General features: G+C 41.0%; 1 protein-coding gene across 1 annotated transcript in view; it reads right to left on the minus strand.

Moving 5' to 3' along the window:
- LOC309546395 (multidrug and toxin extrusion protein 2-like) overlaps positions 1–5,509 on the minus strand; it is a gene marked incomplete at its 5' end in the record, with an annotated part of 130,638 nt that extends 125,129 nt beyond the window's left edge. Inside the window, one exon of the mRNA XM_082246054.1 lies at positions 5,369–5,509. Within this exon, the coding sequence (XP_082102180.1) occupies positions 5,369–5,509 (141 nt within the window). The remainder of the gene's footprint in view (positions 1–5,368) is intronic.
- Between the last annotated feature and the right edge of the window lie 17,050 nt (positions 5,510–22,559).

The raw sequence follows: 22,559 nt of genomic DNA on the forward strand, positions 1-22,559 counted from the left end.
GTACCGGTACGTCACTTTGCCTGTGAGGGGCTGACTGCCTCAGACAGTATATGTACTTGCGGCGGTCAGCAAGTGGTTAAGCAGATTGTACACAGGATATAAAATTTAAATGAAACTATAGCAGCAGGAGGGGAGGGGGGGAGCAGGAGCAGACAGACAGGGAGAGAGGGGGGAGAGAGGACAGAGGAGGACAGGAGGGCTGCGGATGAAGGAGGCACGTAAACTGACTACGGTTTCAAGGCTCAGAAGGGAGGACATACCCAGGCAGGATAAGCCAGGTATTTCAGCACTGTGCTGTATAACATGCTTTAAGAGAACAGGGTCATTTTTTTTTTTTAGGTTAACAAATGCTTTAAAAATAAATAATGCTGTTTGCTCTTTAAAAATAAATACTCAAAATAAGTATAATGACTAAGCTCCTCCCCTTCATGACATAGTTGAAAAGGGACAGAGCATGGGTGACCTTAAAAGGATGCCCCCCCCCCCCCCCTGAAAAAAGTTCTGCGGACGGCCATGACTGTATGATATGTTAAAACAGTTCGGTAAGCAACAACCTATTTTCTGGCAGTGCCCCTTCCCGAGACTAGACTCTGGATCCAACCTGCGTCACCTTTCTGTGTTTCTACGGTAAGGATTGCTACAATCGGCAAGTGAAAGGCAATAAAGAAACTATTACACACATGTTACACACATTATGGGTATTATTCACTATGCATGCACTACTGTAATGTTTTGCAAACAATTTGCAAAGTGAATTTTTTAAATACACTTCTCACTGTCAGTATATTGAAAACTATTGCAGGAAAATGACTGGTCAAACGGCATATGGAGAATAATACATCAACTGTGCTGTGCTACAATAAGGAATCGTGCGCATTGGATGTTATAAAAATTCCAGTAGCTTTGTAGTGAGCTTTTTAGCATTTTTGTTTTTTGCATTGCCGTTTTTTTAGCATTTTTTTAAGTTAACTTTTTTTGGCGTTTTTAGCTAAAAATCATCTTTCTGCTATTTTAGTAACTCCCACTTTCCCACAATGCAGTGCTTGCCAGAATTGCATAAGATAAGATAGGTGCAGGGAAAAAAAGGTCCTACAACATTTTGGTGCAAATGTGGACCCTTTTTTCCCCGCATCAAAATTGCATTGCATGGGTGTGAATACCATTCAATGCGATTCTGTCAAGCTCACTGCATTTTGCAATCAGTTTCGGGGTGTCGTTCATGAAACATTAAGCCCCCGTTCACATCAGGCATATTTCACATGCGATTTGACATGTCAATTCGCATGCCAAATCAGAGCCTATTGCTGGCAACATCACTGTCCGAATTGGTGCAACCCTGACTTTGCGGCGCCGCACCCATTCACAAAACTAGTTTCTGCACTATTTTTGGCAACTTCAGGGCAATTTCAATAGACATCTGTGCATGAACCCCTACAGATGCCTTTCAAATCGGCCCTGAACTTGTACTGACATGCAAGTTTGAAAAAGTGCGCGTTCAGCTGAATGATTTCAAACCTGCCCTCAGTGTGTACTGGTGCCGTTGCTGGCAATAGGCTCCGATTTGACATGTGATTCGACATGACAAATTGCATGCCAAATCAGCACAATGTCAACAGGGGCTTCATGTTCCATGAACGATAACCCGAAACAAATTGCGAAATGCAGTGTGATTGCCAGAATCGCATCGCATGGGTGTTCACATCCATGCAATGCGATGAGGTGTGGCGAAAAAAAGGGTCCTATAACATTTTGGTGCAAATGTGATGCATTTTGAGCCATACAAAATATATGGCTCAAATTGCATCGCACAGACATCACATGTGTTGTTCAGCATGCGTGAACCCAGGCTATGTTCCATGAACGACACCTCGAAACAGAACTCAGGCTTAAAAAAAGCAATGGAATCAAAAACGCTGTTTGTTGACGTTTTTTTGTTGTTTACAGCTGAAAAATGCTATCAAATCCCACTAGTTTTTCGTCTTTGTTTTTTTTTTTTTTCTTACAGCCAGAAACTGCCCCTGACAAAAACTGCTGAAAACAGCCTATTTGTGCATGGACACATAGGATAAAATAAACAGCCGCTGTAAAAATGTCCAGTGTGCATGAGGCCTAATAAATGTAAACCCACACCATAACAAAAAAATATATAAAATAAAAAAAAAAAGTAAAATAAACAAAATAATGGTGATGCCAAAAGTCCACACTTGGTGCACTAGTTCATAGAATTAGACTTATATTGAACAAATCCAAAGAGTAAGGTTGTGAGTCTCATGCCAAATAAGACTCCACCACCATGCAGACACAGCAAAAGGCTTATCAGAAATATATAACTCGTCTCAAGTCATATAAAGCACAATATAGTTGCAACCACTGTTACACAAAGCTTCCATCCATTTAAGTGGCACCCGAGAGGAAACATCACTTAAAACAATCATCTCCGGGCATCTCGGAATACATGGGGACACTTTCGGTAACGTGATAACATTTATTAGGATCGGCTAGGAAATCATACCTTATTAGGATCGGCTAGGAAAACACACTTTATTGCAAGCACTTTCTGTTGTTAATTTGAGGTCAGCAGACACTTTTAGCTGCTCTCTTGCCTATAACTCTATAACAAACTTTTTTTATTTCTGCAAGGCTTTTGTTTCAGGGGGTATCCTTATGGGGGATTTGTTTATTTTGGTTTTAATTTTTGTTGATAGGCTCTTATTTTAGGGTTAAAATATATTTTTTAAGTTTGTGGTGTGTGAAGGGAAGCATTTACTTGATAATAACTATCTGTTTTAAAGAGGAAGTAAATGCAGGAAAAACAAACGAGAAAAAAAAAACCTGTAAAGACAAAGGCATAATGAGCTAGTATGCATCACATACTAGCTCATTATGAAATACTTACCTAAAAACGAAGCCCCCGCAGTGTCGCCCGCTCAGCAACATGGACAATCAGGACATGTTGGCCGCCCTGCTTCCTTATTCGTGTCCTCCAGCCATCTGATTGGCCGGAGGCGCGACACTCCCGCGCATGTGCGCGGGAGCTGCCGGTCACGGCATAGGGTTCTGAAGGAACGGCACGGGTGGCCGTTGCTTCAGAGCACATGCGCCGATGATGTCATTGGCTGCATGCATTGTAAATATCTCCTAAACGGTGCATGTTCAGGAGATATTTATAGCACCGATAGGTAAGCCTTAACCACTTGCCGACCGCCGCATGACTATTTACGGCGGTGGTCAGCCCCTCACAGGCAAAGCGACGTAGGGCTACATCGCTAGCCTGTGAGGCTCTAGGGAGCGAGCGCGCGCCGCAGGAGGCGCGCTCCCGTGCGGTCACGGACTCTCCCGCGCTTGTGCCCGTCGGACCCGATGTCCGCCGGGCACTCTCGATCGTCCGGTACACTGGGAGAAAGGCAGGCGGCTAATGTAAACAAAGCCGCTTGTCATTCTCCCCTGTGTAAGAATGTTGATCATACGGTTCTGCTATGTAGGACCGTTGATCACTTACACATCAAGCCACAGCCAATCACAGTTAGAAACACACCCCTAGGGACACACTTAACCCCTCCCTCTCAAAAAAGTTAACCCCTTCACTGCCAGTGTCATTCTTACAGTAACAGTGCATATGTATAGCACTGATTACTGCAGTAATGTCACTGGTAACCCCAAAAGTGTCAAAAATGTCAGTCAAGGGTCCGATCTGTCAGCCCCAATGTTGCAGTCCCAACAACAAAAATGACAAAAATCTTTCCCTTTGTTAGTAAATGCAATAACTTTTGCGCAAACCAATCAAAATACGCGTTTTGCGATTTTTTTTACCAAACATATGGTAAAAAAAACAATTGGCCTAAAATGTTAAAAATTTTTGATTTTTACATTTTTTTGGGGGGGGGAATTTCATATAAAAAACAATGTGAAAATATTGTTATTTTTGCAAAATTGTTGCTCTTTTTTTGTTTATAGTGCATGATCAAAAAAATCGCACAGGTGATCAAATATCACCAAAAGAAAGCTCTGTTTGTAGTGAAAAAAAAGGACGTTAAATTTGTTTAGGTACAACATCGCACGACCGCGCAATTGTCAGTTAAAGTCACGCAGTGCTGAATTGCAAAATAGGCCCTGGTCAGGAAGGGGGTAAAATCTTCTGGGGCTTAAGTGGTTAATATAGGCTTACCTATAGGTAAATGTAAAAAAAGTGGGTTTACAACCTCTTTAAGCTGCCTTTTGTGTGCAATATCTCGTTGCATTGTTGGAAAGGAAAAAACTAAGGCCATAGAAGGTTTGAATCCTGCTGAACTGGCCGAGATTCGAACTGTGTATGGGCAGGCTGAATGTACCTAGTTGATCGATCTATCAACTTGGGTAGAACCAGCCTACCGGATTCACTTGCAATTATTGCTAGCGGCTTTAAAGCGGCTAGCAATAATCACTGTCTTCTCCAAGCTTCCCTCGCCTGCCCCTACCCCCCCGTCGGGAGCTGACAATTGCTCGGCAGGAGGGATTCATCAGTACTGTCTGTGTTGTTGGGGGGATCGTCTTTGGCCTGCCTTAGTACAAGAACAGTGTGCATCTGAACCACCTCACATTATACCACTTACATTTGATAAATCCCTCTATACACAATAATAAAATAAAAACTAGGAATGCACCAGTTAGGAATAATATCCTTTATAAAAAAAAATTGTGGTCAGTTTTACACACCTATGAAATCTTAAGTCTTGTAGTAAAACGCCTGCCTGTAAGCTTTCTCTAGTAAATTTCAGCCAGTTCTCCCTCATCAAATGTCCTGACCAACTTTACGCTGCTCTTTTATCTGCAGTCTCTTGACTCTTAAATTTGTAAATTTATATCTGTCATTCAAAGCAGGTCTTCTACTATTTCATGAAAAAGCATGCATTGCAGCTAAAGCTACCTGAAATTTTTTTTTTTTTTAAATTGAAATGAAATTAGTTTGGGGTACCTAAGCAAAAAATAATTGTAAAAAAATATCAGTCCTATAGCCAAATATTCACTGCCTGTGCATGCCTTACTTTTTACTTTTGTTCACCTATTAGCCCTAAAAATGAGCAGAGTTTAATGACAAGATATGCCTACAATGTGGTAGCCTGCTACCAATTAGCAAAGTGCTAGAGATTAAAATTACCTTACAACTTTTTTTTTTTTTTTTAAGGGTAATGCTAATCATAGAAAATGAGCTGTGATTTACCTTTAACAATGTAATAATTAATACTGATGCCCTTTGTACTGTATTTACAGTACATAATATATTGCTGAACAGAGTGCATATACCTTGCAGTGATTATATTTAGAGGATCGCACTCCTGAAAATCTCAATATCAAAAGCAGTAAAAATACATTAACTGAAGTCATGTCTTACCACAGGGATAGCCAACCCAAGTTGCTGCTTTGCTTCATTACAGAATCCATAAGGTACCAGTTTACGAAACAGTTTCTTAATTCCATGAGGCTTCTCTGATAGAGGAGAGGTCTCCTTGGCTTCCTCCTTGTGTATTGTCATTGTTCTTTGAGACTCTCACTTGTAGTTGTAAAATTCTGTAGGACTCCTATATAAGAGAATGTAGTAAAAAGTCAATTGTGCACATCATCACTGGACATTTGATAAGGCTTAGCCCAGGGAGGTGAAGTGTTAGAGATTTCTTCTCTGCATGTTTCACAGACTACACTCAATGGGAGGAGAACATACTGTAACCTGATCATTATAGCATGCTTATCAATGATCTCTCTATGGAAAAATGGAGAAAGCAATTGATGGGGAACTACATTTTTATGTAGACATGTCTTTATCGTTATAAAAAGTCAATATTTTATTTGGATAAACCATAAAGTTATTTCCTGACAACTGAACACGTGAAAATAAAAAAGTATCACAGAGACAGTACTCAATTGTTTTGTATTTAGTTATTTGGTTAAAGATAATTCTTTACTTATTTCCCAAACTGCCGCAGGTATTTTACAAATATGTATACATAGAGAAAAGTATACATAGAGCCTATATAACTATTTGCCTTGTGTCTTGAGAAAACATAGAAAATTCAAATGACAAGGAAATGCAACTTTTTTTCACTGAAATCATGCATAGTATTGTAATGATTGAGCACAGAAAACTGGATCTCCTGTCAAAACTTTGCCTGTAAATGGTGACAATCAGCTTTGAACTTTTTTTTAACAGCAGCAGCAAGGGGGATTGGCAGATTACCCAATTTTCTTTTATCAGTTAAACCATTTTTTAAACAAGTAAAAATAATAAATTCTCACTTTTTCAACTTGTTTATTAACCACTTCCATACAGAGCAGTTACACCCCCTTCCTGCCCAGACCAATTTTCAGCTTTCAGCGCTCTCACACTTTGAATGATAATTACTCAGGCATGCAATGCTGTACCCAATCAAGTTTTTTATCATTTTTTTCACATAAATAGAGCTTTCTTTTGGTAGTATTTAATCACCACTGGGTTTTTTATTTTTTGCGATATAAGTGAAAAAAGAGCGAAAATTTTGGAAAAAAAACATTTTGTTTTAGTTTCTAATATAAAATTTTGCAAATAAGTCTTTTTTTTTCATAAATTTGGGCCAAAATTTATACTACTACATATCTTTGGTAAAAATAACCCAAATTAGTGGTTAGTATTTAGTTTGTGTGAAAGTTATAGAGTCTACAAGCTATGGTGCCAATCAATGAAAATTGATCACACCTAATCACACCTGATGTACCGATGCCCTATCTCAATTCTTGAGGTCCTGAAATATCAGGACAGTACAAATACCCCCCAAATGACCCCTTTTTGGAAAGTAAACATTCCAGGGTATTTAGTAAGAGGCATGGGGAGTTTTTTGAAGTTGTCATTTTTTCCCACAATTCTTGGGAAGATGAAGAAATATTTTTTTTTTTTACACAAAATTGTCATAATAGCAAGTTCTCACACACAGTATATGCATACTTGCAATTACACCCCAAAATACATTCTGCTACTCCTCCTGGGTATGGCACTATCACATGTGTGAGACTTTTATACAGCCTGACCACATACAGATGCCCAACATTCAAGGAGCACCATCAGGTGTTCTAGGAGCATAAATTACACATATCATTTCTTAACGACCTATCACACTTTTGAAGGCCCTGGAGCACCAGGACAATGGAATTACCCACAAAATTACCCCATTTAGGAAAGCAAATACCCCTACACATAATCTAGGAGGCATGGGCTGCAGATAGGTACTCAGGTACTCTGATGGGCTGCAGACAGGTACTCAGGTATTCTGATGGGCTGCAGATAGGTACTTTGAAGGGCTGGAGACAGGTACTCGGGTACTCTGATGACAGGTACTCGGGTACTCTGATGGGCTGGTGACAGGTACTCGGGTACTCTGATGAAAGGTACTCAGGTAATCTGATGATAGGTACTCAGGTACTCTGATGACAGGTACTCAAAGTACCCGAGTACCTGTCATCAAAGTACCCGAGTACCTGTCATCAAAGTACCCGAGTACCTGTCATCAGAGTACCTGATGGGCTGGTGGCAGGTACTCTGGTACTCTGATGGGCTGGTGACAGGTACTTTGATGGGCTGGTGACAGGTACTTTGATGGGCTAGTGACAGGTACTCTTTATTAGGGGGCAATCAGTGTGTTTTGGGATGCACTGTGATCGATAATTAGCTGTTACCGCAATCTCCTCCTCACACAGGATCAGCGTGTGAGGAGGAGAACACGGTAACAGCTAGTTACCGTCGTCTCTGTTGACATTCTGTGACGGGCTATGATTGGACACAGACGGTCACATGGTAAAGAGCCAATTTCATTGGCTCTTTACCCTGATCAGGGATGGACTGTGTCAGAGTGACACTCTCCATCCCCGATCGTGCACGAGGGAAGTGCATGTGGCCAGCTGTGATTGGACACAGCCAGTCACATGGTAAAGAGCCATTTTTTTAATGGCTCTTTACACCCATCGGGGATGGGCTATGTCCTGACGGACACGCCGCATCACCGATCGCCGGCTGTGCACCCACGGAGTGGGGGGGGTGGGAGAGCAGCGGATCCGGGGGGACGTCATATGACGCCCGCCCAGATCGATACTGTTCCTGCCGACGTCATTTTATAATGCGCCGGTATTAAACTGGTTAATATAATCTTTTAAACCATTTGTTACACCTACAATTCATATTCCTGATATGGGCCTGTGGTACCATGTTATTGTATGAGAAAATATCCTGTTCTTTTTGTATTCCTTCATCTATGTGAAATCCTTGGTGTTCCTGATAGTTATATTCACAAATGTTTTGTCTTTCATTCTATTTTAGACCCGGTTCACACTTCTGCGAGTGCCGGGTTCGCATGTAATGTCGGAGCGCACTGCTCCGACATTACATGCGATCAGCTGTGCGGTGCGAGTTTAGCCATACAGTTTGTATGGCTAAATTCGCATCGCACCCGGTGCAAACACGCACAGGAGGCATTTTTGCAGCCGCATCAGGATCGGATCGCACAGCGGTTCACACTTGTGCGATCCCATCCTGTGCGAACTGCACGATCGCACTGCGATATGCGATCAAACTGGGGGTGTCGTTAAGATTACATTGACACCCCCAGCGTATCGCATATGGCACTGTGAACTGCCAGGGGTGCGTGTGCGATGCGGGAAAAGGCTGCGAATTCGCAGCCTTCCCGCATCGCATATATGTGAACCGAGCCTTAAACTGAATGGGTTGTTTACAATCACTTTAATCATTGCCTAAACACGTGACGGCAATAGTAGTGGAACTTGCTTTACAAAATGTTAAAACATTGCCTAATGACATGACGATCATAGTAGTGGGACTTGTTTTATCTGTTTACTAAAAGTTACCTAAGGCAATTCATGTTTCACTCGAGGTATCTTATCTGTACCATGTATCAATATTAGTGTGAATAGACCATTTGTCCTGGCTTTGCAAGGGGGTTACTACAGAAGGCCCTAACTTGTGCATAAATAGGCTTATCCCATATAACATAAGGTAGGGAACTATCTAAGAGACAAATGAGAAGAAAAGGGAGAGGAATGAAGAAAAGAATGTGAGAACCAACAGGGGTGATGGTAAAGAATAGAAAAGAAGAGGTGGAAAAGAAAGGGGGTCACTCCTTCTGAGCGGCGATCGCGCCCACTCCTCCCGCGGTCTGGCTCCCGCTGTGTCTAATCACAGCGGGAGCGTGGCTCCGGCAGCGCGCGCGCCGCCGAGACCGCATGCACATAATCACGTAGAAATATGTAATTTTGGGCAGCCGAGCCACCCTGCTGCAGTAAATCTGCGTAGGGCAGTCGACAAGTGGTTAAGGTTTGACATATTGTATATCTATTTACTTAGCACAACCTCTTATTTTGAATTTTACCCAAAAAAATTGATAATATTTTGAATTAGTGTGCCCTAAAATTGATTTTAGTGTATACTTTGCGCTGAAATTTTTTGCCTGATAAACATTGGAACTTCTACCATTATATTCTCCAGGATGTCTACTTTCAGATAATATATAATGTTTGGGAGTAATTTCCAGGCCTAAAATTATTTTTTCTGTTTCAATATGTTTATTGGTTTTCAAGAAAAATGTAGAATTCGATAAAAATAATTTTTTAGACATGTGTGCAAAATTGTGAGAATCCGCAGCACCCCAGATTACTCTGCCTGTGCTTGAAATAAAGACAAGAGTCCCCTCTCTTCACCTGGAACCCCTCCCCGCAGAACTGATGGGGCCCAAGGAACTTTACTTACAGGGAGCTGCTGCCCATGGGGAGCACTCAACATGAGCCCTTCAGAAAATAAAAAGTCCCCCCCTTCCCCTTTGTTCCCTGTTGAACTACTGGGCCCAGGGCCTAGTACAGGAGAGCCTGCTCTCCCCCTTATTAGCACCCTATGGGGTGGGATAATGTAGAACACATTAGCGCGTCTATGGACAGTGGGGCACAGGATAAGGACTCCATGTAGATCCACTGGGGTTATGGATATATCGATACCTATATTTTGGCCAATGCATATTGGTATTGGCCGATATTGGCCGATATTTTTGTACATTTTTTTTGACAGGTACTTTTGTGGAGGGATCTGGGGGTCTAAAAGACCCCAAACCCCTCCTCTGCACTTAAAAGCATTCAAAACGCCAAGTTTGGCTGTTTTGAATGCTGTAATTCTTTTTAATCTGGCGCCAGACAGTACCCGGAAGTGATATCACTCGTGGCATCACTTCCGGGTATTTGCATGGAGACCCGATCAGAGCTGAATGCGCCTTTGATCGTGTCTTCATCGGCCGTGCAGGCTGGTTGCCCGGGTCTCCCGGTGGGACAGGAGACCCAGGCGAGCCGCAGAAGGCTCTGTGTCCCGTGATGTACGATAAAGAAATATGGACTTTTCCTACAGCTTGTGTGTGTATGAGAAACACTTGCGCCAATACTGTTAAAAGGTGGGATTGCTGCTGTGGCTGACCCCTTAGGGTGAAGATGCCAATATTTTCGTGCAAAGTCACACCCAGTATAGCACTTGCACTTTAATCTGTTCCACAGGTACAGATAAGTGCGCTGCAATTAACACAGGGATTAGGAGATAACAGATTGTCTCATTACAATATTGATTTTATTCACTAGAAGGACATGCGCTGTGAGTAATATTCCTCATATTACCAATACTTCTTACCATACCTTAGGGTCGTCCACAGCAGCAATCCTACAGCCACTATTTAACCACACACACTAATCACACCAATATATTTGGTATCATTCTTATTCCACTTTATATTTATTTTTTCAACACAGTACATTCACCATTTAGGGACATGCGCAGTGAGTAATAATACGTTTTCCTACACCTTGCCTGTAAAATCCATTTCTTGGAGTACATCAGGGGACACAGAGGTCCCTCCCCTCTTGTATGGGATGTTTATTGCTTGCTACAAAACTAAGGTACTTCCTGTGTAGGAGGGATTATATGGGGGGACTTCCTATCTGATTGGATGCCAGTGTCCATTCACCTATAGGTGGCGTATAACCCATATGGTAATGAATATGGCTCTGTGTCCCGTGAAGCTGTAGGAAAAATCCATATTTTACAGCATCATCAACTATACATAAGAAAATGAAAAAAGAAAAACAACTAGAAACAACAACTTTTAATTTAATTTCATATTTATATATCATTTCATAATAAAAATAACAATTACAAAGGTCCAAACCCGGTTGTAACACTTCAGACTGTTTGCTGTTCAAAATGGTGCAATTTGAAATGTATTTTCAAAGATAGGGCATATGTTGTATTTTCACAGAGTGAGGACAAATAGCTTTGTAAATTAAATTTAATATCTACAACAATGTTTCTAGACTATATAGTTGCCCCATAACTTGGAAAAAACAAGAAAATTTGGTATTGTTTGATTCCAGGCAAATTACCAACATTTATTTTAGAAAAAAACACCGTGCCTCATCTTTTACATTTTTTATGTTGTTAAAATCACCATCTTTTTTCATAATTTTCACATTTTTCTCAAGGTGATTTTTCTATCATTTATAAAAAAATACATATACAATTTAAAGTACAGTATTAATATAAGTACTATCTGTCCCCATAAAACAATGTCAAGTCTGGCTAAGAGACTGAAAAACTAAGCAGCAATTATAAGATAATCAGTCACTTGTCCAAAACCTAAAAAAGAAAGCCCTGGGACTGGGTGTAGGTAAAAGGTACCAGGACTCAAGTAGTTAAACAGCATTCCAGAAGGCATTCCAGAAAGCCAGTTTTACAGGACCACAAAACTTTGCATTAAAGAATAAGTGTAATTTCATAAAAAACAATTAGGATTGACCTTCTTCCAGACAATATAGTCAAAAGCATTTGGTGACCTCAGTCTTTTTTCTTCCCAAACACACTGGGCCCAGTACAGTCCTGTTTGTATTAAGATTGTTTTTGTATTTTTTGTAATGTTTTTGTATTGTTAAGTTTTTGTATTGTTTGTATAGGTTATTGGCTGCTCCAACTGATTTGTGGTGCTCCACCAAAAGTGCTTCAAGGCTTGCCGCAAGGGTTTAATTATAACCAAAGGTGCCCGTTCCTGAGCGTAGGGTTCCTTGAAGTTCATTAATTGAAAAAACGATTTTTAGGACCAAGTTGTGTGTTTTCCCACCAATGGACATCAATGCCTGAAAAATATGTGAAAATATTTGTATGCACATTTTTTGCATGTTTTCTTGCTCGGTCATTAACTATCTATTGTGTAAAAGTACTTTAAAAAAAAAAAATCATTTATATGTGCAGAGTGCAAGAATGCTAAAAAAATAACAAAACACACAAAACAGACCAGAAACGTTCAGCTCAGTGTGAATGGGGCCTAACACATAAATGCAGTGTGCCCAATATATGCTGTGCATGTGAACAATAAAACTGGGGAAGCTGCTCAATGACATATACTGTACTGTATATCTGAGTGAATATTTGGTCTCATGACATGTGATATGCACATACACATTCTGGATCAGTGACTCAATGGGGTTGATTTACTAAAGGCAAATAGACCGTGCACTTTGCAAAGTGCAGTTGCCCTCTGCAAGTGCTGTTGCTCCAGAGCTTAGTAAATGAGGTAAGGCTATACTTTGCAGAGAATACCCAATCACGTGCAAGGAAAATAAAAAAAGCACATCACTTTTGCTTGCACATAATTGGATGATGGAAGACAGCAGAGCTTCTGCTTATTTACTAAGCTCTGGAGCAATTGCCCTTTGCAAGGTGCACAGTTTTTTGCCTTTAGTAGATCAACCCCAATAAGTAGTGAGGTAGATAAAGATTCTTAAGTATCAAATAACCACTTCAGCCCCGGAAGGTTTTACCCCCTTAATGACGTGGCCATTTTTTGCGAATTGGCACTGCATTGTTTTAACTGACAATTGCGCGGCCATGTGGTGCTGTACCCAAAAACAATTTATGTCCTTTTCTTCCCACAAATAGAGCTTTCTTTTGGTGGTACTTGACCACCTCTATGTTTTTTTTGTTTTTGCGCTATAAACACAAAAAGAGCGTCAATTTTTAAAAAACACCAATATTTTCTGCTTTCTGCTATAAAACATTCCCAATAAAAAAAATTTAAAATCTATTTTTTTTTATCAGTTTAGGCCAATTTGTATTCTGCTACATATTTTTGGTATAAAAAAAAAAAAAATCCCAAAAAGCATATAATAATTGGTTTGCGCAAAAGTTATAGCGTTTAAAAACTACGGGAGAGATTTATGGACTTTTTATTTTTTTATTAGTAATGGCAGCGATCAGCGATTTTTATCAGGACTGCGACATTGCGGCAGAAAAATGTGACACTAAGTTGACACTTTTTGGGGACCAGTGACATTAATACAGTGATCAGTGCTAAATAATATGCACTGTTACTGTATAAATTACACTGGCAGGGAAGGGGTTAACACTGGGGGTGATCAAGGGGTTAAATGTGTTCCCTATTTGTGCTTTATAACTGTGTGGGGGATGGATTGAACAGAGGCAGAGAGAGATCTATGATTCAGCTTAGCTGAATCACGCGATCTTTCCCTGCCTCTCTGACAGAAGAGCCGTCTTGCCTTGTTTACATTTCAGACGGCTCTCCTATCAGTATTGCCGAAGATCGGCAGCGATCGAGCCCGATCCTCCCTCGGCCTGCCTTCCGCTGTGTCTAATCCGAACGGGAGCGCTTCTCCGGCAGCGCGCATATGGCTCCGCGCCGCCGAAACCGCGTGCACGTAAACAGATAGATCTACGCGATTATGCGCAACCGAGTCGCCCTGCTGCAGTAAAACTGCGTGGGGCGGTCGGCAAGTGGTTAAAGTGACACTAAACCATATCCTTATTTTTCATAAATAATCCATACACATCCACTACTTAGTAGCCCCGTAGTAATTTATTATTGTAAATTGTTTCTTGCTGTGTTTTTCTGCCTCCTTGTAATGTCTTCTGTGAGCTCCCAAACCAATCCTTTTCCCTGTCAGTTCTGTTTGCTTTGAATGAGCAGCGCACGATAGTTGCACTATGCACATTCAAGTCTATAGTCCCTAGTCCACCTTGGGAGCAAGCAAGGCAGGGTGACTACGTTCTTTCATACAGTAGATCCATAGAGAATGAATGTGGCCACCCTCTAATAGAAAGTCAGATCACAGCGGCAAAAAAATAGGAATTTGGAGATTAGAAGAAGGCAGATAGCAACAGAAATCACTTTTTTAAGTTTGAGTGCCGGTTCACACTTATGTGATCACAGACATCGCATGTAATTCGGAGCGCACTGTTACTAAAATCACATGTGATGTCTGTGCGGTGCGAGTTCAGCCATACAGTTTGTATGGCTGAATTCACACCGCAATCGCAATGAACATGCACAGGACCCTTTTTTTGGTCTGCAGCAGAATCGGATCGCGTGGTGGTTCACACTAGTGCGATCCGATTTCTGTGCGAACTGTCAAATCGCACTGCGATATGTGATCTGATCTGGGTTTGTCGTTAACCTTGAATTGACACCCCCAGCGTATCGCATTTGGTAGTGTGAACTGCCTGTGCTGCGAATGCGATGCGGGAACACGCAGTAGATTCGCAGTGTTCCCGCATCGCAATAGTGTGAACCGGCACTTAGTGGTTGTAAACCTTGGGTTGTTTGTTTTTTTAAATAAAAAACAAACAAACATGCCAATGCTTACCTGCTCTGTGCAATAGTTTTGCACAGAGCAGTCCTGATCTTCTTCTGGGGTCCCCCACCAGCACTCCAGGCCCCTCCTCTTCATTGGGTGCCCCCACGGAAAGCCGCTTTCCCAGGGGGAACTGGTGCAGGCCCACTCCTGGGTCCCGCTGCTGCACCCATTGACACAGACAGCGGGACTTGACCCTGCCACCAACCCTGTTTTACCGGATTTGATTGACAGCAGCGGCAGCCAATCGCTCACGCTGCTATCCATCTGTCCAATGAGAAGAGAGACAGCAGCGGGAGCCACTGAGCTTGTGCACATTGCAGAATTGGATCAGGCTCAGGTAAGAAAAAGGGGGGTCTGGGGGTAGTTGCAGCACAAAAGGTTTTTCACCTTAATGCATAGATTGCGTTAAGGTGAAAAACCTTGAGGCTTTACAACCACTATAAGAATACATGTTTGAATAGATTTCTTCCTTTTTAAACCAGCATTTAGCCCTCGTTCACTTTGAATGCGGCTTTGAAATCGCTCAACTTCATCTGAACTCGCACAATTTTAAAGCCACATTTCAGTCCGACTTGAAAGACATCTGTGCGGGTTCATGCACAGATATCTATTGAACTTGTCCCCGAAGTGGCCAAAAGTAGTGCAGAAACTACTTTTGAAAATTGGGACAGTGCTATTGTCAGCAATAGGCTGCGATTTGACATGCATTTTTACCTGTCAAATCGCATGTCAAATCACTCCAATGTGAACGGGGGCTTAGTGTCATTATGAGGAAACATTCAGCATCGGCAATTCCCATATTTTCATCTTAACAGATTCCCTTTAAACGTAATGATAATTTACATCTGCAGTAGTTAGAAGGTTCCCATTCCCACATGTGCAGTTCAGTGTACATTCTAAAGAGGTTTGTGAACAGGAAGGAAAGAAGTTTTTTTTTTTTTTTCAAAAGGAGACATAGGGCTCAATTTACAATGCTAACATTCCAGGATAGGAATACTAACAAAGTGACCATTTCAGTTGAGTCCATTGAGATTTAAAAATGACAGGGACGTGGCTAAAATAAAGGTCCTGATCATAGTGTTAAATGCCTGATTTGTAACATCTCCTCTGCAATAAAAAGCCTCCCTGCTTGCAACATTTTTTTTTTCTGATGTAAAGTTCTGTTTTAAGAAACCAGCATACAGTGGAATAGGATGCCAAACATGCTGAAAAAAAATGTGGGTTTACATGCAATTTTAACCACTTAAGCCCCGGAGGATTTGGCTGCTAAAAGACCAGGGGGTATTTTGCGATTCGGCACTGCGTGACTTTAACGGACAATTGCGCGGTCGTGCGACGCTGTACCTAAACGAATTTGACGTCCTTTTTTTCCCACAAACAGAGCTTTCTTTTGGTGGTATTTGATCACCTGTGCGATTTTTTTTTTGATCACGCGATATAAACAAAAAAAGAGCGTCAATTTTGCAAAAATAACAATATTTTTCACATTTTTTTTATATGAAATTCCCCCCCAAAAAAAAGTAAAAATCTAAATTTTTTAACATTTTCGGCCAATTTGTTTTATGCTACATATGTTTGGCAAAAAAAATCACAAAAAGCGTATTTTGATTGGTTTGCGCAAAAGTTATCTCGTTTACTAACAAAGGGAAAGATTTTTGTCGTTTTTGTTTTTTTTTTTTTAACGCGTAATGGCGGCGATCTGCGATTTTTTTTGCGGTACTGCGACATTGGGGCGGACAGATCGGACCCTTGACTGACATTTTTGACACTTTTGGGGTTACCAGTGACATTTCTACAGTAATCAGTGCTATATATATGCACTGTTATGTAAAATTACACCGGCAATGAAGGGGTTAACTTTATTTGAGAGGGAGGGGCTGTGTGTGTCCCTAGGGGCGTGATTCTAACTGTGATTGGCTGTGGCTTGAGCTTTAGGAACACTGATCAACGGTCCTACATAGTAGAACCGTATGATCAGTGTTTCTACACAGGGGAGAATGACAGGCAGCTTGTTTACACAAGCTGCCTGCCTTTCTCCCTCTCCCCCGACGATCGCAGAGTGAGCGGTGGACATCGGGTCCGCCGGTCACACGTGCGGGGGGGTCCGTGACCGCGCGGGAGCGTGCCGCCGCCGGCGCGCGCTCGCTCACCAGAGCCTCACAGGCTAGTGACGTATATATATGTCGGCAAGCGGTTAAAGAGGTTGTAAACTCATTAAAAAAACACAAAACCCTGTAAGACAAAGGCATAATGAGCTAGTATGCATCGCATACTGCCTCATCAGTGCCACCTTTCAGTGGCCATCAGTGCTGCCTTATCAGTGCAGCCTATCAGTGCCCAGCAGTGCTGCCTTATCAGTGCAGCCTATCAGTGCCCATCAGTGCTGTCTTATCAGTGCAGCCTATCAGCCTATCAGTGCCCATCAGTTCAGCCTCATCAGCGCACATCAATGTCAAAGAAAAATTACCTGTTTGCAAAATTTTTGAACAAGCTTTGAAAACTGCTTTTTTTTTTTTTTCAAAATTTTTCAAATTCTCTGTCTTTTTTTTGTTTGTTTAGCAAAAAAAAAATAAAAATCCAGTGGTGATTAAAAACGAGTAAAACAAATCTCTATTTGTGTGAAAAAAAAAAAAAAAAATGTTATATGGGTACAGTGTAGCATGACCGTTCAATTGTCATTCAAAGTGTGACAGCACTAAAAGCTGAAAATTGACCTGGGCAGGAAGGGGGTATATGTGCCCAGTAAGCAAGTGGTTAATACATTTTCTGCATTAAAGTGTTTGTTACTCCAACACTGCATATTCCTGTTATGTGCCTGCTGTACCATGTACTTGTATGAGAACGTATCCTGTTCTCTTTGTATGCTTCCTTTGTGTGAAATCCCTGTGTTCCTTCTAGTCCCCTTACTTTCCTATTAAAAACTGACCACACTGAGCAAGTGTGGTCACTGTGGTCAGTTCTCTAGCTGTGCTGATAACACCGTGTACTCTTCTACAATGATCAGACTTGTTCTGACACGTTTAACCCCCGCCCCCTCAACCCTCTTGCACAGGCATTCACTGGGATACTCAGTGTGCTGCTGCTTCTCCTCCCCCCAGCTCTTATGCAGCTGAGAACAAAGGGAATGTGATCACCTATAAAAAAGGTAAAAGGGTATTTACATTTTTTTTTTCATATCTATGCAAAAATGTTTTGCCTTTCATTTCTTATTTAAACTGATTGGGCTGTTTTACAAGGTGATCGTTTGCAATCACTTTGAGGTTAAAAAGAAACCTTCTGCAAGCAGCTCGCTCCAGCCCCCCTTATATTTACCTGAGCCCAATCTCGATCCACCAATGTACATGAGAGCAGAGACTCTCTCAGCTCTCTCTCTCTCCTCATTGGCTCAGACACAGCAGCGGGAGCCATTGGCTATCAATCACAGACAGTGAGGAGGGAGCAGGGGGTGGGGGCGAGCCACTCTCTGTGTGCCTTATAAACACACAGAGCTGGCTCAGGAGTAAGCACATATGGGTGCCCCCATAGCAAGCAGCTATAAGGAGGATTGGGGCTGCTCTGTGCAAAACAATTACACAGAGCAGGTAAGTATAGCATGTTTGTTATTTCTAAAAAAAAAAAAATTCTCATTTACAATCCCTTTAGTGAATGAGGGGGAGGGGTCCTGGCTTCTGTCATCCAATCATGTGCAAAAAGAAGTCTGTTTTTTATTTTCCTTGCTTGTGATTGGGTATGCTTTGAAAAAGGAAAATTTCACCACATTCACTAAGCTGTAGGGAAAACTCTCTTGCAAAGTGCAGCTTACCTGCCAAAAAGAACAGCCAATTTGCATTTAGTAAATCAAACCCATTGAATCAAGATGGAATACTTGACAGCTAGGTTAACAACATTTTGAGATGGAAGTTGGTTATAACGAATGATATTCTTCTTTTTTGATTATAAATGCATTGAATTACCCTAAAACACCAGTAGAGGGTAGTCAAGTTGCATTATTTTGATATGTACAGCTTGAAGGATCTTGTCACAGCAATTATTACCATCTTGTCCATTATAAACAATTCAGTATAAGTCTATAAAATGATTTAAATGTTAAAATAATTTTTTTGACAATAAGCTGGAATGTATGGAAGATGACTTAGGGGTGCTTTTCAAGCACTCATCATTTTTCCATATTCTTTATAGACAACAGTGTTGCAACTTGCCAGGCTAAGTCAAAGAGGGTGTGTATACAAGCTTATGATCATGTCAGAACCACTTTTCTCCCCATGCATGTTAAAGGGAATACAGATGCAGCTTTAATGCATTTGAATGCACTATTTTTTGCCATTAGAAGCCCAAAATGGGATTGCTGACACAGTGTCTTCAATTCCATGTGCAATGGTTCTTTATACCAGTAGGGTGCTCCTTTTTTGCCCCAACCATATCTACACTTCTAGAACAATCCCACCAGTAAAGTCTGTTGGCATATGATGGTGATGTTATTAAATCTAGATTTTTTTGTTTAAATTATCAACAGCAGGGCTTCTGTGAGTGAACATTTAATAGTAAAGCTTTCCCTATGAATGGGTAGAAAGGGTGGACAAATATGGCACTCCTGATGAGCACATATGACAAGTCCCTCAGCTCTATTAACCCCTGCCGCAGTGAAAGATTACAGCGGTGGGTATAGAGGGAGGATCGGGGGGGAAGATTTCATCTAAATTTGTCAGCACAAGGGATACATTGACTGTAAGTACTGTCCCTTGTGCTGATTTTTTTAAAACCTCTTTTGACTAAACTTAGGCTTTAATTGTAGGCTAATGGAGATGTAGTGCTGTGTTCAATGGCTGCTATTAGATACTAGAACAAGAAATATTTTTATTTAAATACCAGCCTTCCTAGCAGATGCATAGAGCGGGCCGGTTCCCTGTTGGCCTGGGCAGTTGTAGGATTGACTAAATTTCGATACAGGAACCTCTCATATTGGATACGGTTCTTGGGTCAATGTGATTTTTTACAAATATGATTGTGGCTTGAGGGGTTACTGTTGTTTATTGTTTGAAGGAAATTTTTTCTTATTTTTTTCCTTCCCATGGGTAAAGACTGTCTTTAGGGGTTTCCATACCCACTTTTTCTGCCCAGGCCCAACTGCCAATGATCGCAGACTTTTTTTTTTTTTTGCATCTGTCTGAGATATGCGTATATTTGCACAGAAGGATGTGTTATGCCATGTAGATACACCATTGATAGGTTGTACTTCAGTGTCTGGTTTTTAATCATTTATTTGTTTCAATAAATTTATATATATTTTTAGACTTGCTTTTTCTTAATATTTTGGGCACATTTAAATCCCCATTTCTTCTTGTCTGCTGGGATTTGTCCCTCTTTTCCTTTCTTCACCCTTCCCCTCCCCCGCCTTTTCCCCTCCCCCCTCTTTTTCTTAAGGGTTCCCTTCTTTCCTAATTCCCTGTCAGACTTGGCCCATTTTTGTATTTAATTTACAGGGGATTGTGCCAGTGTTGTATAGACAGATAATAATTCTCCACCCAATTTCCATCAAATATTTTTATTTATTTTATTTATTTATTACAGGTACTTATAACAGTGCTGTCAATTTATGCAGCCCTTTACATATTTATTATACATGTAAAGAAAGTAGGCTTTTTTTAAAGGGTACCTCATTTATTATCTTGATTCCCTACTAAATGAATTGAATATTGTACCTTCTCTTTTGGATAGGCCAATGTTCTTTGCGACCAAGACAACAAAGTCCAGAGGATGAAGGATGGGTTAGATGGGAAACGCGTCGACCTTTTGGAACATATAGCAAAGATTTACTTTTGTGGTCCTACTATATGGCCTATATCGTTATCGAGTATTTTTTCATGGTTTTATGAATGTCTTTAAATATTATTTTGTAATAAAACATTTGGCTGTTCCTCTCTGGTACCAGTAAAGTCCAACATAATTTGGTCTTTTTTGGGTAAAATTTAATATACATTCACATCAGTCACTACTCTCAAAGAGATTACAATCCAAGGTCCCTGACTCACATTTATACATGCACATACTAGGGCCAATTAGCCTACCAGCATGTCTTTGGAGTGTGGGAGGAAACCAGAGTACCCGGAGAAAACCCACACAGGCACAGGGAGAACACACAAAATCTGTGTAGGTATTGTAATGACTGGGATTCAAACCAAAGATCCTAGTGCTGTAAACCTTAAAAAAGAAAAAAAATATCTACTTGTGAAGGAAAGGGAGAAAAGACTGGTGAAAATAAATTATGTTAACCACTTTAAGACCGGAAGATTTTTCTGCTTAATGACCAGTTCCTATTTTGCGATTCAGCACTGCGTTACTTTAATGGACAATTGCGCAGTCCTGCGACGCTGTACCCAAATAAAATTGACATATTTTTTTTCCACAAATAGAGCTTTCTTTTGGTGGTATTTGATCTCCTGTGGGATTTTTATTTTTTGCGCTATAAACAAATAAAGAGCGACAATTTTGAAAAAAACAATATTTTTCACATTCTGCTATATAATATCCCCCCCAAAAAAATTAAAAAATCAAATTATTTTAACATTTTAGGCCAATTTGTTTTCTGCTACATATTTTTGGTAAAAAAAAAAAATCACAATAAGCGTATTTTGATTGGTTTGCGCAAAAGTTATTGCGTCTACAAACTAGGGGATAGATTTGTCATTTTTATTAGGTTTTTTTTTTTTTTTTTTTTACTAGTAATGGTGGCAATCTGCGATTTTTTGCGGGACTGTGACATTGCAGCGGACAGATCGGATCCCTAACTGACATATTTGACACTTTTGGGGGTACCTGTGACATTACTACAATAATCAGTGCTACAAATATGCACTGTTACTGTAATAATGCCATTGGCAGGGAAGGGGTTAACCCTGTTGGTGATCAAGGGGTTAAATGTAAGCCTAGGGGAGTGATTCTAACTGTGGGGGGGTTGGGCTTGTGAGATGACTATAGAGACATGATCTCTGTGATCATTGCAGGGAGAAGGACGGACGGATGTGTTTACATCAGCCGACCGTCCTTCTCTGCCAGCGGGGAGAGATCGCCGGTGTCAGGCGGCAATTGGAGCATGCCCCCTAGCCTCCTGATAGCGAGCGATGTAGAGCTACGTCGGTTCGCCCAGGAGCGGCTGCCCGCTGCAGTAAATCTGTGGTGGGCGGTCATAAAGTGGTTAAAGGGTGAAGGTCCACTTTAACCTTCTACTGACCTTGTAATGCATATGCATCAATGGAGCTCTGAGGTTTCTCTGCTGAGAGTGTGGTCACTGCGTGCTCCCAGCACAGTGACAGAGCTCTCACAGACAGCTCCTAGTCTTTGTTTATCATTGGGCGATAGCAAAACAGGCTGCTGATCATGTGATCACTATGAAAGCCAATCACGTGATCGGGAAGTCTGTCTGGCTTCTCAAAGTTAAGACCCACTTAAAGGGCTGCTAGGAGGCATCGGGAAGGAGTTAAACCGAATACATTTGTAAATGTGTTTTTGCTTGTGTGAAAAGGAATTGTGGCTTGTTTTCCAGGGCTACATGTGGGCAACACATGTTGCTCTAGGTGTAACTGAAAAATGCATCTTATTAAGGTTGCTGCATTTTTACTTTTTATTTCAGTTGAGTGGGGGAAAAAAATATGTACTGTCTGTCATTTAGCTTACATTTTTATTTTTGTGGCAATAAATAGTTATGTAAATTAAAACTGCAAGTAAAGGAAAAAGAGTTGAACAGCCAAGAAAGGATACACAATGCAAGCATTTGAGGGCAGTTATTTATTCTAATGGGACCTAAGTGCATCAGAAAGGAACGATTTTTAAATAACTTCCAGGCCTGGGCTGGCAATGTGGAAATTCCTGGGAATGTCTAA

This window comes from Pelophylax lessonae (assembly GCF_965119305.1).
Source record: "Pelophylax lessonae genome assembly, chromosome: 2".
In the NCBI taxonomy this organism is placed as follows: Eukaryota; Metazoa; Chordata; class Amphibia; order Anura; family Ranidae; genus Pelophylax; species Pelophylax lessonae.